The sequence below is a fragment of the Quercus suber genome, unplaced genomic scaffold, assembly GCF_002906115.3.
Source record: "Quercus suber isolate HL8 unplaced genomic scaffold, Cork oak 2.0 scaffold_75, whole genome shotgun sequence".
NCBI classification, from domain to species: Eukaryota; Viridiplantae; Streptophyta; class Magnoliopsida; order Fagales; family Fagaceae; genus Quercus; species Quercus suber.
In genome coordinates this window covers 695,903-711,683 of record NW_027069540.1, presented here as the reverse complement: position 1 = coordinate 711,683, position 15,781 = coordinate 695,903, and the positions used below count along the sequence as shown (strand labels likewise).

Sequence of the window (15,781 nt, the reverse complement as noted above, 5' to 3'; positions counted from 1 at the left end):
GTTCCTCCTGACTCCAGTTTTTGGTCATCGAGATAATCCTGCCCATTTAAAGAGATGCCCTAGAGTTGTGGTTATATCTTACAAAATGCTTCACCATTTGCGGAAAAGCATGCTTGATCGAGAATGGGCTTTTTTAATAATTGATGAATCTCACCATGTTCGGTGTTCTAAGAAAGCATCTGAACCAGAAGAGGTACAATCACTCTCCTATGTCTTGACATGTGAAAGCAGTTGGGTGGATTTGATATTTTCTTCTTACCTGTTAAATAAAATATGATAATTATGCCTCAATAACATCTAATTCTCAAATGAGACTTCCATTGGATCAAAGAGTTACTGTGATATTCCAGAGCATTTATTTTGCTGCTTTAGTTTTTTGACTTCTTGTTGTTGAAATTTAATACATCCAAACTTGAAACCTCCCCTGCAGTGGAAAATATATTGCCTAAATATTCAAATATGATTGTTTCTAATTTATATAGGTTCTAAACCTGCTGTGCATGCACCATAGGACCATATTTTGTTGCTATTATATGCAGAAATTATGTATTAAAAAAAATAGTGGAACTTTATGCATGAAAAGTTGGAATGCATGATAAAAAATATACTTTCATGTAGGATCTATTGCCTAAAAATGGCCAATAAGACTGTTGAAACTTGGGGGCATTTCACAAAATAATTGAAATATACAAACACAGCATATATATATATATATATATGTGTATATATATATATATATATATTTTTTTTTTTGTGTTGTGTTGGTCTGCAGTACGATAGATATAATTTTTTAATTGAAATATACAAACACAGCATATATATATATATATATATGTGTATATATATATATATATATATTTTTTTTTTTGTGTTGTGTTGGTCTGCAGTACGATAGATATAATTTTACTTTGGATGCCTCCCTGTTCTTCTTGATCATTGTAATTTGGGTTAGTAATTTCTGCCATATATTTCCAATGTATTTGGGTTGGCTATTCTTTAATAAAAAGCTCTTATGTTATTTATTTTAAAAAAAAAAATGTTTTACTTTGGATGCACATGATCTATTATTAGGTTGAACAAGTATGATAAGTGATGGAAATATATACTCCTTTTAGTCAACAGAAGCAACTTTCATTGTTCTTTACTTCCTGAAAGTCAAATTCAATTTTGTCAAGACTTGAGTATGAATGTGAGGTTGAAATTTTGGCAACTGTATTGTACAAACTTCATTGAATATGAAAGCATATAGTTTGAGGTGGGAAATGGGACGAAGGTAAAATTTTGTCATGACTTATGGTGTGGTGACCTTTCATTGATGGAGGATTCCCGAACCATTTTCCATTACACGCAACATGGAAGCTGCATTAGTAGATCTTATGACGTTTATTGGGATCTGAATTTTTTCAAGAATTGTGTGTTAATGGGAGTTGAAGTTTTTGTCAATTTTATGGATTTAATTTATTCTATCTTAGTGAGGGAGAGTGGGGAGGACAAGCTTTGTTGGAAGGCAGTTTAGAGAAGGAGTTTTGAGGTCAATTGCTATTATCAAACTTTGATTTTTCAGAAGATGACCTCTTTTTTTTTTTTTTTTTTGGAAAAGTATCTGGAAGGCTAAAGTGACACCTTGAGTTGCATTTTTTCCTGGACTATACTGTTGGGAAAATCTTGACAATTGATAATTTGAGAGAGAAATCTTATTGTGATCGGTTGGTTTTGTATTTGTAAAAGAAGTGGAGAGATTGTGGGTCATTTACTTCATTGTTCTTTGGCTGGTGAGTTGTGGACTATGCTCTTTGGCCTGTTCAGGGTTTTGTGGGTTATGCTGAAAAGCGTTCTAGGGCTGTTGGCTTTTAGGCAAGGGCATTTTGGACGACATTAAAATATAGAAATTCAGAGGGTGGAACCCCATTGTTTAATGTGGTGTCTTTGGCAAGAAAGTAATGCTTGTGGCTTTGAGGGATGTGAAAGGACTATTTTGGATCTGAAACTGTTGTTTTTTCAAATCTTTGTATGAATGGTTGCTAGCTTTAGGCTCATTTTCCTTTTCCACCTAATTAAATTTTTTTGATCATTGTGGGTGAATTGTTTTTTTCTGATTTATATAATTTTTATAACTTATCAAAAAAAAAAAAAAAAATCTTGAACATTGTACTTTTAAGAGTTTGATTTTGATGTACCCATAGTGTACTCCCTGCATACTTGGGCTATACTTTTTTATTAATAATTTTTTTTTTTTACTTAAAAAAAAAAAGAGTATGAAAACATTTTTTTTAAAAGGGTAGTCCTCACTATTGCTGTTTATCCATACTATCATCTCTTCCACAAGACATTATAAAAGGAAAAAATGGTGAGTATGAACCAAAGGGTAGTCCTCATTTTCATGAACAATCTCTTTCGTAATTTGCTTTCATATTCAATTTTTTATTGTTATGGTTAGTTAATTGTACTATCATCTGCAAGGATCCTTTTGCCATATGTTAATTTTTTCCTTTGTTCTTTTTTGTGCATTGACAGATAAAAGCTGTCCTTGATGTGGCTATGAAGATCAAGCGAATAGTTCTACTATCTGGGACACCTTCTTTGTCAAGGTTGTGGCACATTTAAACAATTTGACCATTCCTTTTTAATTGATACTCTATCTTGCTTGGCTTTCTAATGTTTTGTGTGGGTTTATTTTTCAATATTTGTTAAATGAATTCTAATATCTTAGTTGTATATTTCCTAGGTGATCATAGGCCATATGACATTTTTCATCAGATAAACATGCTATGGCAAGTTTCTTTACACCTTTATGTCTTACAAGATTGATTTTCTTTTACACAGTTTGTTAATTTAATCTATTTTTTCTTGGCAATTCTGTTGGTAATAGGCCTGGTCTACTGGGAATGAACAAATATGAGTTTGCAAAAACTTACTGTGCTGTCAGAGTTGTCCGTGATTCTCAAGGGAAATTTTTTCAGGTAGTCTTTAGAATTGTGTCAGAATGGCACTGTGGTTTGGATAAATTACTTTTCATACTGCCTTGTGGTTAAGTTGGTGTTTTGACAACCCATTAATAAGCAAAAAACAAAAAGCATCATGCTGAGCATGCTTTTTGTGAAGATGATGAAAGACCATGTGGCTAACTCTATTTCTTGGGTGATAGAGTTGACCACTTTGTGGATTCTTATCCTATAAGGGATATTTATATAGACATTGGTAATAGGTATGCCATGTGGTTGGCAAACAGAGAGGCCATATCTTTTATCTAGAGAATTGTGTAATGATATCTATAAGTGTTCTGATCATAAGCTTTTTCTCATATTTTTCTGTTGCAAAGAACCTTTTAAAACATTTCATGTTCTTGTAGGATTTCTCAAAGGGAATTCGCTTGGAAGAGTTGAATGTGTTACTTAGGCAAACTATTATGGTTTGTGCTCTTGTTCTCAATATGCTTAAGCGTGTGTTTGGATGAACTTATTTTGGTTTGCTTATTTTGTTTATTGTGTAAAAGTAAGTTGTACCATGAAAAATGAGATGTTTCAAAAAGCTGTATATTCCTTATTATGATGAAATAATCTGAACCAAACAGACCAATTAGTGTGATGCTCATTTTAGCAATATTTTTTTGTGACAGGTTATTCACATTATTCTTTTATTGAAAATCCATGCCACCATCAAGGTTTTAAGATCGACTACCAATTGGAATAGTGACATGAGTCCTTGATTCTTTATATTTAGAAAATAGAACTGCTATAATTATGGCTATTTTTTATTGTACTTTCAGAGCTTAGGTGTTCCATTCATTTAGTATACTTTATGTTTTCTTTTGAATCAATAAAACTTTATTACTTATAAAAAAAAATAATGATGGCTATTTATAACTACTTCCTGTTTTAGACTTCATTTTAGCTTTTCATCAATATTTTAGGGTACTGTATAGTAGAGACTAATAGTAATAATGTAAAAACATATTAATTATCAGGCTTTAATTTGTTTTCATCAAATTAACTGTCATGGCTCAAACCCATTAGAGTTTAGTGCATGAGAAATCTATCAACTAACGAAAGCTGTAAGAAATCAATTAGTAAAACCAGTAATAAATTTTCCAAGGCCAATTTACTTTTCCATAAAATGTAAAATATTATTATGCTAAAATCTCCTCAATACAATTTAGAACTCTATAAACTGTTATAATTATTATAAACTACAAATCATACATCTCCATATAGGTCTATACATAACGTTAAATCCTTCTCCAATAACATACAACTTATCACAATCAATTTCAATGAAGTTTATTACTTATCAAAAAAAAAAAAAAACATACAACTTATCAAAAGATATCAAATACAATAAATGTCTTAATGTCAAGATCCTCCCCAGGATATAGGACACCGGCAGTAATTTTGAGTATCACACATTGGGGCCTAAAAACTTCAAAAGTCTAATTTTCAACATAATCAACTAACTACAACTTAATAATACATAATGGGTCATGCGTAGCAACCCCAACTACCAATAATATATAAATCATTTTCCAACATAGCTTTTCTTTCGAATTTTAACTAATAAGAGGAGTCTTTAGCTCCAAATGATCTGAAAGCCACAGATAAATAACATTAGTGAGCCAAGTGCAGAGGAAAAAGCTGACCTTTGTCGGAAATTTAGGCCTCCACAAATTCTTTCAAGGAAAGGATTGATGAGATGTTGAGTGTTATCACTGAAAACCGGACAGTGGAAATACATGTGAATATCAATTTCCTCCATCAAGAACTGTACCCGCATCGTTTGAGCATATAAATGAGAAAATTTTAGCGTACATGGTCATAAGCTTTCTCCAAGTTTAACTTGCACAACACCCCTGGCATAACTGATTTCATTCAACTATCTATGTATTCATTGGCAATGAGTAGAATCCAAAATCTGTCTCCCTCTTGTTGGGGGGATAAACACCTTGGGGAGCTTCCTTGAGTAATTAATATAACATATAGAGACACACTTTAACCAAAAAGGCCTAAGCCCAATGGGTATGTGCTCAATTATGTTATATTAACCACTCATTCTTTTTATCTTTATTCAATGTGGGATTTCACTCACACGTGTAACCTAACACCTCTAACAAAAGCATTTTGGGGTACAGACACTACCTCTTCTAGCACCACTTTTTCAACCTATTAGACAGTACTTTGGCTATGATCTTGTAAACCCTAGTGACTAGATTGATGGATTGAAATTTCTTGACATCCACTTCTAAGCGATGAAGGTAGCTGTTAAATTACTGATTCTCCCAAAAGCTTAAACTATTAGGAAATTGTTAATTTAATAACTTAACCATAATTCTAACACTCTCCTCATGTGTGGGCCCAAAATCCCCTGTAACAAGTGAGACCCAACACGTGGGATTTTTAACATTTTAAATGAGAGGTAGAGTAAAGTCAAGGATTGAACTTAGGATCTCCTGCTCTGATACTATATTAAATTACCGATTCTCTCAAAAGCTTAAACTATTAGGAAATGGTTAATTTAATCATTTACTCATAATTCTAACAGTAGCATTGATACTTTCCTAAAATGAACCATGTTCATGGAAATAATTAAATACCTTCTGATGTCATCCTTTAGAATCCTCTGCTTGGAAAAGCCATTATGAAATAATTAAATACCTTCATGGTACTCCTTTAGTGACAGTGGGAATATTACAGAGTTTTCTAATTCAATTTTTTTGGCTTGTAATTCTGTGGCTACAATTCTCTAGACTATCTTATGCTTTGTATTGCTCATGAGGTAGTTTCAATGGGATAAAATCTTTTATGTATAAAAAAATGATTGGATTTTGAATGAGTTTGATGGCTGTTTGGGATTAAAACAAATGAATAGAACAAGAAACAAAGAAGGATAAATCTGACAATTACACCTAGAATCCTTAAGCAATCAAACATAGAAAGGAGAAGCCTATCACACCCTCAAAGTTTAAAATAATTTTCTAGAATTTTATTGAATTCAATCTCATCATTTCTATCTTTTATTGAATACATAAAGACTCTTAGCTATTGCCATTAGTACTCCTAGAAGGAGTAGGATTTAACCTTTTCTTAGAAAGACTACGACTCCTAATTATAGTGAAAAGTAATTAAGAATTTGTGAACCAAATAGAAAAATGATGCAATAGATAAAATAAGACTTATGGGCCTCTTGAACAATTCACTGCAGTACATCCTAGAAAATTTATTAAAACTGAACCATTACTTTCTAACATAAAAACCTAATATTATGACTAAATAATAACTAAATTAGCTTATGAAAGGTGCCAAGAAGGAACCACATTGAACTAGACCACGATGCTTGAATTTTTTGGTACTTAATCTTGTTTTTCCTGGAACTCTTTACTGTCTACAATAATCTCCCTGGTTGGAGAAAACTCATACACAAATTTTAAAATGTTGAAGTAGAATAATTTCTAGCCTTTTGAATAGCATGCTTGACATAGGATAAAAAGCCTGAGTTTGAGTCTTCTTTATTTTCTTTGTTGCTTGAAACCATGATGACAATGGATTATCCTTGTCTCCAATGGGAACATAAAACTTTTCAGGAGTTACATAATCAATAATGGGAACTATCATCGCAAGGGACACGTCCTTAGCATGATTATCCTGTTAAAGTATTGAAACAAGCTTCTCCGTTTCGTTTCTGTTCTTTCATCATACTATCTTCTTTTATTACAATTTTGGCTTCTTGTATAATAATACACATAGCTGGCTGAAATGTAATTGGCTTAACAATAGGCTGAATAGTAGTTGGTTTGTCGATTTCTTGTCCTGCAATAGCAGATTCAACCTCTTTTTCTTGGCCCTCATGTTTTTGCTCAAAATTCTCCTCATGCAATTCAAGAGTTCCCTTTTATCAAAAGTTTCCTCCATGAACTTTCAGGTTCATCTTCAGGTCATCTAGGTGTCATGACTAGCTGATTAGGGCCATTAGGTTCTTTTGTTTGTTTTTCTGACCATCCGGAATTTGTTGCATAATTTTTGACTATTGAACATGCTGTTTAGATCTACTTCGTGCTCCTTTGGCTATTCTACCTTTATAGCAAGCTGTTTTGATTTGTCAGCATCCTGTTCTGGAGTTTCAGTTTCCCTTTGTGGTGCTTTAACTCACTGTTTCGGAGTTGTTACTGGCTGCTTCTGTTGTGCAGTTTTTTTTACATGCAATCTTGGCAATTTTAGCATTATGTTTAGTCTTGAAACAAAAAACTCTAACTGAATAGTCATTCTATATCATCTTCAAGATTTCTTAATATACATAGGCCATCTATTTTTTAATTTAGTACTTCTGCCCACTCTTGAATTGAGCAATAGTCATCGGTTCACTTTCTACTACTTGAGACTCAGTATATAGTTCTTTATATTTACTTCCATCATCAATCACGTCTTTCTCAAGAGTATTTAACCGATCATTAAGAGGATGTTGAAGATTTTGTAGAAGAATTTTTTCTCCAAGAGGCACCTTACCATGTTACCAAGTCAATCCGCTTGTGTAGGATCTCCCATGATGTGGAAACATTGTGGTGAAGATAATAAGCTTTGGATCTAAGTCAGTTACCGTGAGTGTGAATCTAGGTCCATGACTTTTGGACGCTTATTTGTCACTTGGCATGCAAGAGCAATTAATTGTGGTTCAGTGTTCTCTCATTTTCTTGGTTACACATAATCCACTATTTAAGAGTGCGTTTAGCATATGTGTAGGTTTTTAAATAGTTTGATACTTGACATTAATTTAGCATGGAGTACTAGTAGATGCTGCTATCCTGAGGGATAGTGTTAGTGTAGTTCTGTTGCAATAAACATTATCTCACCTTTATTTTTAATAAAACTTCTGATTCTTTGATGCTTGTTTCTCTATTGTAGATAAGACGTCTGAAGCAACATCTACTAGTACAGTTACCACCTCTACGCCGGCAAATTGTAAGATTGTTGTTGAAGAGTTCAGATATAGTTTCAGCCAAGGCTGCTGTTGCTGAAAAAAAAGTGGTGAATAGGGATACTGATGCTTCTGAAAAAAGTGTTGCTGAAGATATGACTTCGGAAATTCTAGTTGAAGGTGATGGTAATTTATACACTTTTTATGCGTCTACTCTGCCAAAGTTTATGTCAAGGAGTCCTGTTTGATAACAGATTGGATCAAAAAATATGGGCAAGAGGAGTTGGTTTGAAAATAAATCCCATGTCATTCACAATAGATTATTAATTGACCATGTATTCATTTGAGACCTTCTATTCCACACATTGATTACATTGTTTATGTAATGGGTGTTGATTCATCCAATTTGATTTATGCTCTGACTTTTAGTTCATAGATTAAGTAAAGTGACATTATGGTGTAGTATAGTGGAAGATTTTGTTATATAGGTGCATGTCAAGTCACTATTGGTTCCTATTTTTCTTTTGGGCTGTCTCCTATCATTTGAATTAGGCTCTGAGTAGTGAATTTCTAAACATTCAATCATGTCATCGATGCTAATATATTGATTGCAATCTTTGTGATTCGGTTGACTGATATAATATTGTGTCACCAAGATTTCTGTTGTATTGTTGCTAACGTGATCTGTTCAAAATGCATACATCTTATTTAGCTTTGCAAAGGATACTATTTAATTATATTTTTATTTCTCATTTGTGAATTTTAAAAGAAATTGATAGAAGTAAACTACCACCAAAAATGGGGCTAAAGTTTAGTTTAGTTTAATTAAGTTAACATCTGAAGATATTGCACTGTGGTGTTTGTGGATATTCCCTTCTGGTTCAAACTTTGGGATTCCAATCTCAAAGTAAGCATATCACAATTGATTGCTTTATGTTGAAGACAATGGGAAGAGTGCCTGAAAGCTCTGTTTTGCACACTGAGTTAGTTAAAATGCACTATGAGAAAGATTTTGTAAGAAATGGAGAATCTTCTTACAAGAGGAATTCCTTGTGGGTTGGCAAGGGAGACAATTCAATCAGTTGGTGGATTGATATATGGTTTGTACTCCAATTGTTAATGGGCGCTTGGGTGTTAGGAAGCTGGCTACCTTCAACCAGGTCCCTTTGGGAAAATGGCAATGGCATTTTGGAATGGAGGAAACGTGCTTAGGGTGGCATGTGGTAGGTGGTAAAGTATGGTGAGTACTGAGGTTGAGGGAGTATAAATCTTGTTTGGGGTACTCATGGATGTAGTTTATGCAAAAGCATAAGGATGGGATTGGATAGGTTCTTACAGTACATTCATCTTGATGTTGGAAATGGCAGTCGGCTTCGGTTCTGGCATGCAAATAGTATAATGATCAAAGTTTGAGGGTTGCTTTCCTTGTCTATTTCTCTTTAAAGAAGAGTCGGTGGGATCCATGCTGGTGAGACAAAATGTGAGGGGAGGACGACCTGGTATATGAGATTTCTTTGAGATTTAATGACTGGGATAACTTGCTTTCTCAACCTTCTTGGTTCCATTATCCCACTTTGCCTTAAGGTGGATGTACATAGTTTTTTCATTGGGGGGAGTACGTAGTTTTTTCATTGAGTCCAAGTTCTTTCAATTAATTTTAGAGGAAGGGGGACGTTTTTTCTTGTTACGAATTTATGAGAGGGGCAAGTTCTTTATGAGTTCAGTTTTCTTGGGCAAGTATGCTGTCCACTGGCTGTTGAAGAGTATTGAAGAACTTGTTTTAGGGGAGAGCTCCAAACAGTTCTTTCTCTTCAGAGAAGGTGGCACAGCTCTTATTCTTCAGAGAAGCTCCAATTCTTCAGGTCAGTTCTTGCTATTGACCGAGCTCAAGGCTGCTGGGTCTAGGAGATCAATCATCATCCCTGAAGGTATAGAGAAAATGGGCTGGAGGGCTTTTGGTATTGAACTTAGAAAGCTGTTGAATCCATCACACTATGCAGGGGGTGGAAATGGTCCTCCAAAATTTATTCCTCAGGTGCGGAGGTATAACTTGGAGGCACTAAACTCTAGAACCTTTGCTGAAGTGGTGCAAGGCTCTCAAGAAAGATTAGTTGAAGGTAAGCAACCAAAGCAGCTTGGTTTCACAGCCAAAGGGAAGTGGACACAATTAGAAGAGAAGGATAAAAGATTTAAAGGGGCCAAAGTGGGAGAATTTCCGGTGGGCAAGTCTGATAAGGTGGAGGTGGTGGAAGGGGACAGGAGGGAGCAGAGCTTTAATGAGAAGATAGGGGTAGGTGAGCAATACCTGGCAGACTCTAAGATTTCAAAAGCTGGTTTTAAGGGGAAGAAGAGAGCTGCTAGAAGATCTTGCTGGACAGGCAGTGGTCTTATCGTGGTGGTTGACTCCCCCAAAAAACCACACGCCCCTTCTGCCTTTGATTGATTTGGTGTCATCAGTTTGTATTTATTATTTTATAGTTTCTAAACCTACATTGAACTTTGTTGACAGGCTGCTTCCATACCTCAGTGCGTAAATGGGACAAACCTCATCATACCCTTACCTGGGCCAATTAGTGCAGAAGATATGGCTATTACTGGAGCAAGTGCACGCCTTCATGCTCAGGATACATCATGTATTTCATTTTTGTATGATTTTGAAGAACTAGAGGGTGAATTGGACTATCTTACTCGTGTAGTTGCACTCACATTTTATCCTGCCGTTTCTGGAAACCCTGTGACTCTCGGTGAGGTAGAAAGCAATTTTAAGATATATATTAGTCAATGTGTCAAAAATAAAAAATCCTATTTTAGCCTATATATGTATATGTGTGTGTTTTATATATATATATATATGTATCTACATTCTAGTTTTTGGTTTTCATATACAGAATGACTGCACTTTTAATGTAGCAGTACATTATAGGTTGATATGCATTTAGTTTTAGGTTTTGGAAGATGGTGTTGGTGCTAATTACATGGAAACTTTAGGAACGAAGAAGGTAGGTATGAGTCTACATGGCATTGTTTAAAATCTTTCATTCTGTTGTTAATTAGAAATAAACATTTGTCAGAATATGCTGTTAAAAAGTTCCATTGGTCAAGTTTATTAGATCTATATTGTTCCCATAGATTGGTCTTGAGCTTATGAAGTTGAAGAATGTGGGGTGCAGTGTGCTGATATGTCAAAATCATCTTCTAAACAATTCTTCTTGGGACAATTATAGGTTTACATGGTATTGTTCATGTAAAGTGCACACTATTAGTAGTTACAAAGCTTTGTTAACTGAAACTTCTCTGTAAAGAGAGTGAACTATGGGGGGAGTACGTAGTTTCTTCATTGAGTCCAAGTTCTTTCAATTAATTTTAGAGGAAGGGGGACGTTTTTTCTTGTTACGAATTTATGAGAGGGGCAAGTTCTTTATGAGTTCAGTTTTCATGGGCAAGTATGCTGTCCACTGGCTGTTGAAGAGTATTGAAGAACTTGTTATAGGGGAGAGCTCCAAATAGTTCTTTCTCTTCAGAGAAGGTGGCACAGCTCTTACTCTTCAGAGGAGCTCCAATTCTTCAGGTCAGTTCTTGCTTTTGACCGAGCTCAAGGCTGCTGGTTCTAGGAGATCAATCATCATCCCTGAAGGTAAAGAGAAAATTGGCTGGAGGGCTTTTGGTATTGAACTTAGAAAGCTGTTGAATCCATCACACTATGCAGGGGGTGGAAATGGTCCTCCAAAATTTATTCCTCAGGTGCGGAGGTATAACTTGGAGGCACTAAACTCTAGAACCTTTGCTGAAGTGGTGCAAGGCTCTCATGAAAGATTAGTTGAAAGTAAGCAACCAAAGCAGCTTGGTTTCACAGCCAAAGGGAAGTGGACACAATTAGAAGAGAAGGATAAGAGATTTAAAGGGGCCAAAGTGGGAGAATTTCCGGTGGGCAAGTCTGATAAGGTAGAGGTGGTGGAAGGGGACAGGAGGGAGCAGAGCTTTAATGAGAAGAAAGGGGTAGGTGAGCAATACCTGGCAGACTCTAAGATAAGCTGTCCTAACACCAGTTTGAATTCAAAAGATGATTTTAAGGGGAAGAAGAGAGCTGCTAGAAGATCTTGCTGGACAGGCAATCTTATCGTGGTGGTTGACGTGACAGGGAGCAGACGGGTTTTCTGGGATAGAAAGAAAGAGGGAGATCTGCTGCTCAGTAGGAAATCACGGGCAGAGGATAGGGACTGCTTTGCTCCAAAGACCCTTCAATGGGTTGCACGTGGGTTTAAAAAGAATGAAAACTTGAATGGTTTGGGCCTGGGCTCAAGCCCACTGCTGACCGAGAATATGAAGGCTGATAATCTCCATGGTTTGGGCCTGGGCTCAAGCCCATTGCTGACCGAGACTTATTTAGCCCCTTTTAGTTCTTTTCTCACGGGCCCAAGCACCTTTGAAGTGGGGGAGTGCTCTGTTAAGGGTGATGGAGGAGTAACCCAAGATCAACCTTCAGAGGCGAGACCCATGGTTCGTCCCCAACCCTTCGTCCTTCAGCCAGAGGTGCCGGACTGGAGCGCCGGGCCTCCGACGGTGGCCGGCGGCTCTTTCTCCGCCGGTCCTAGCTCCGATGAGCTCACGGTGACACCGGGTAAGTCCGATACGGTGTTTTCGCGGCCTTTGGTCGAGCTCTTCCTATCTGGTTTTTTCTGGAGCCTTTCGAGGGCTGGGTTTGTGGCTTTGGATGTCTATGATGGGGTCAAAGGGGGCTGGGACAGCCGGGACAACCTCAGGCCACCTGATGTCTTGGAGCAGGATTTGCCCAGACTAGAGGAGATACCCACGAAGGCTGTGTGTATTGTTCCTGGGGAGAGTGCTTTGGTGGTGGGAGATTTGAGTCACTTGGAGATGGGCTTGGGTGGAGAGGATAGTCTTGAAACCCCTTTGATGTCTATTACCCCTTCTGTGTTGCCTGTGTCAGCCAAGATGACTTGTGCTAATGAGGCACTGGAGTATGGTAATACATTGGATATTTCTAGATGGGTGAGGAATAGACTTCCTGGTTTTAGTAAACTGGTGGGGCTGCCTCTAAGTCGACATGAGAAGTTATGTATTGCTTTGCTTCAAAAGATCGAGAAGGAGACGGAGGAAGCCAAAGTGCTAAACAGGAAAGTCACAGTTCCTAGAAAAGCTGCTAATAACAAGGAAAAAGGGTTGAGAGAGCTGAGGAATTTACGTTCTTCGGTTAAGTATGATGGAAGGTAGTGTGTCGGCTGCGGATCAAGTTTATCAGTTGGGTTTCTTTGGTCTTTATGAATTTAAAAATTCTCACTTGGAATGTTAGGGGTCTGAATGACTGTCGGAAACGCTTGATTGTGAAAAATTTATTGCGTGAGTGGAAGTGTGATGTAATTTGTCTTCAAGAGACTAAGCTCACCGGTTTGGACAGACAAATGGTTGGCAGTCTGTGGAGTTGTCCTTATGTGGACTGGGTGGCTTTAGATGCTGTCCATACGGCAGGCGGGGTTTTGATGATGTGGGATAGGAGGGTCTTAGAGAGGCTGGAGTTTCTGGTGGGTTCATTTTTTGTGTCTGTGCGATGGAAAGGGGTGGGGGATGGCTTCAGTTGGGCGTGTACTGGGGTTTATGGCCCAACGGATAACAACGCGAGGGGGCTAATGTGGGACGAGTTGGTTGGCATTCAGCAATATTGGAATGTCCCATGGTGTTGCATCGGGGATTTTAATATTGTTCGCTTTCCGAGTGAAAGGTCGGGTAACTCCTGTCTCACTCCAGCTATGGAGCTTTTTTCGGAGTTTATTGAGGACCTTAATTTGATTGATTTGCCTCTCGAGGGAGGGAGTTTTACCTGGTCTAGCGGATCAGATCAGCCTTCGATGTCTAGGATTGATAGAGTTTTGGTGTCTCATGATTGGGAGGAGCACTATCCGGACGCGATCCAGCGGATTTTACCTCGCCCAATTTCTGATCATTTCCCAATTCTATTGGAGGTAGGGGGAATGGCGAGGGGGAAAAGTCCGTTTAGGTTTGAGAATATGTGGTTAAAAACGGATGGGTTCCTTGAGAGAAGTTGATGAGCTTTGACACAATGGAGAAGCAAATGATTCACTGTCTCCCCGCTACATCGACACATAATGCACCAATCAACAAAATCAAAGCCTCTACCCCGCAAATTGTCCCCTGTACGGATCTTCTCCCAAACTGCAGTCCAAACAAAGAAAGAGACGCGGGGGGGCCTTAACCTTCCAAATACCTTTCCAAGGAAAGATAATAGGCGAGGGACTCCGAAGCTTATCATAGAAAGAGCGGATGTTAAAATCCCCCTTCTTCGACAACTTCCACCTCATACGGTCTCCGTGCTCTGATTTAGGTAAATTAGAGCCCAAGGTTCGAAAGAAAGCCTCCACCTCACCTGTCTCCCAATCATTTGGGTCCCTGAGTAATCGAACATTCCAGCTTCTCCTATCCGCAGACCCTAACCTTTCCAGAGAAGAGGCCACAGATGCCTCTCTAAATAAGCAATCCCATACACAGCCGGGAAGGAAATATAGAGTGGTGATTCTCCACACCACTGATCTGTCCAAAATTTCACTCTATCCCCCACCCCTACCTCGAACTGAATGAATTTTCTAAACACCTCAACTTCTCCTGCTCTCTCTCCATAAGCCACCCCCGTGGACACCCCTACCCAACTTGGAAGACCAACCCCCCTCTTTCCCAAACTTCAGAGCTACAACCCTCCTCCAAAGACGATTCTCTTCAACCCCAACCGCCACAACCATTTTCCTAGGAGAGCCTGGTTAAAAGTAGTGATCTTCCTTACTCCCAAACCTCCGTTCGCCTTAGAAGCACACACCTTATTCCATCCCACCAAATGAGCTTTTGAATCCCCCCACAAGAAATCCCTTTGCATCTTCTCAATCTTATTAGCCACATGCGAGGGGATGGTAAAGAGAGATAGATAATAGGTAGGAAGGCTAGCAAGAGTGCTCTTAAGCAACGTCAATCTTCCACCTTTTGACAGATACAACTTCTTCCACCCAGCCAACTTCCGCTTAATTTTCTCCAATATAGGGTTCCAGATAGAGGGGGACTTATGAGAAGCCCCCAGCGGCATACCGAGATAGGTCATAGGCAATGTCCCAATCCTACAACCTAGAATCTCAGCCAAAGCTTGCAAATTATACACCTCCCCAATTGGAACCATCTCACTCTTCGAGACATTAACCTTCAAACCTGTCACTGCCTGAAAACAGAGGAGAAGCATTCGGATATGAAGGATCTGCTCCACTTCCGCATCACAGAACAAAATAGTATCATCCGCGAACAAAAGATGCGATACACATTCCCCTTCCCCCCTTCTACCCTTAGCCTTGAAACCCCTGATCAGGCCGGCGCCTTCAATTCTCTTCAACATCCTACTTAAAACCTCCATAATGACCAGAAACAGCATAGGAGATAAAGGATCCCCTTGTCTCAGACCCCTCGAGCTCCTAAAAAAATCCGCTGGAGCCCCATTAACCAAAATAGAGAACTGAACAGTAGAGATGCAAGTGCGAATCCATCTACACCACTTCTCCCCAAAGCCCATTCTCTTCAAAAGATCTAGGAGAGCCTCCCAATTCACATGATCATAAGCTTTCTCAATGTCTAGCTTGCAAATGACCCCCGGAATCTTGCTCTTCACCCGACTATCAACACACTCATTAGCAATGAGGACAGAGTCAAGAATCTGTCTACCGCCCACAAAACTATTCTGAGTCTCAGAAATTAGTTGATCTAGAACCAGCTTCAAACGGTTCGCCAAAACCTTAGACAAAATCTTGTACAAACTCCCCACCAAGCTAATAGGCCTGAAATCTCGAATATTGGAAGCATCATTTCTTCTTAGGAA

The 15,781-nt window shown here is 38.0% G+C and overlaps 1 protein-coding gene across 4 annotated transcripts in view; it reads left to right on the top strand.

The window, feature by feature from the left end:
• The window catches only part of LOC112022480 (uncharacterized), a 34,201-nt gene that overhangs the window by 2,589 nt on the left and 15,831 nt on the right, over window positions 1-15,781 (top strand). For 2 of the 4 annotated variants that reach the window (XM_065773444.1, XM_065773446.1), the window contains exons 4-9: window positions 18-193; window positions 2,515-2,588; window positions 2,736-2,771; window positions 2,870-2,960; window positions 3,350-3,409; window positions 7,887-8,085. In XM_065773444.1, coding sequence (XP_065629516.1) covers window positions 18-193; window positions 2,515-2,588; window positions 2,736-2,771; window positions 2,870-2,960; window positions 3,350-3,409; window positions 7,887-8,085 — 636 coding nt within the window. The remainder of the gene's footprint in view (window positions 1-17; window positions 194-2,514; window positions 2,589-2,735; window positions 2,772-2,869; window positions 2,961-3,349; window positions 3,410-7,886; window positions 8,086-15,781) is intronic. The other 2 variants (XM_065773445.1, XM_065773447.1) reach the window with 2 other exon arrangements.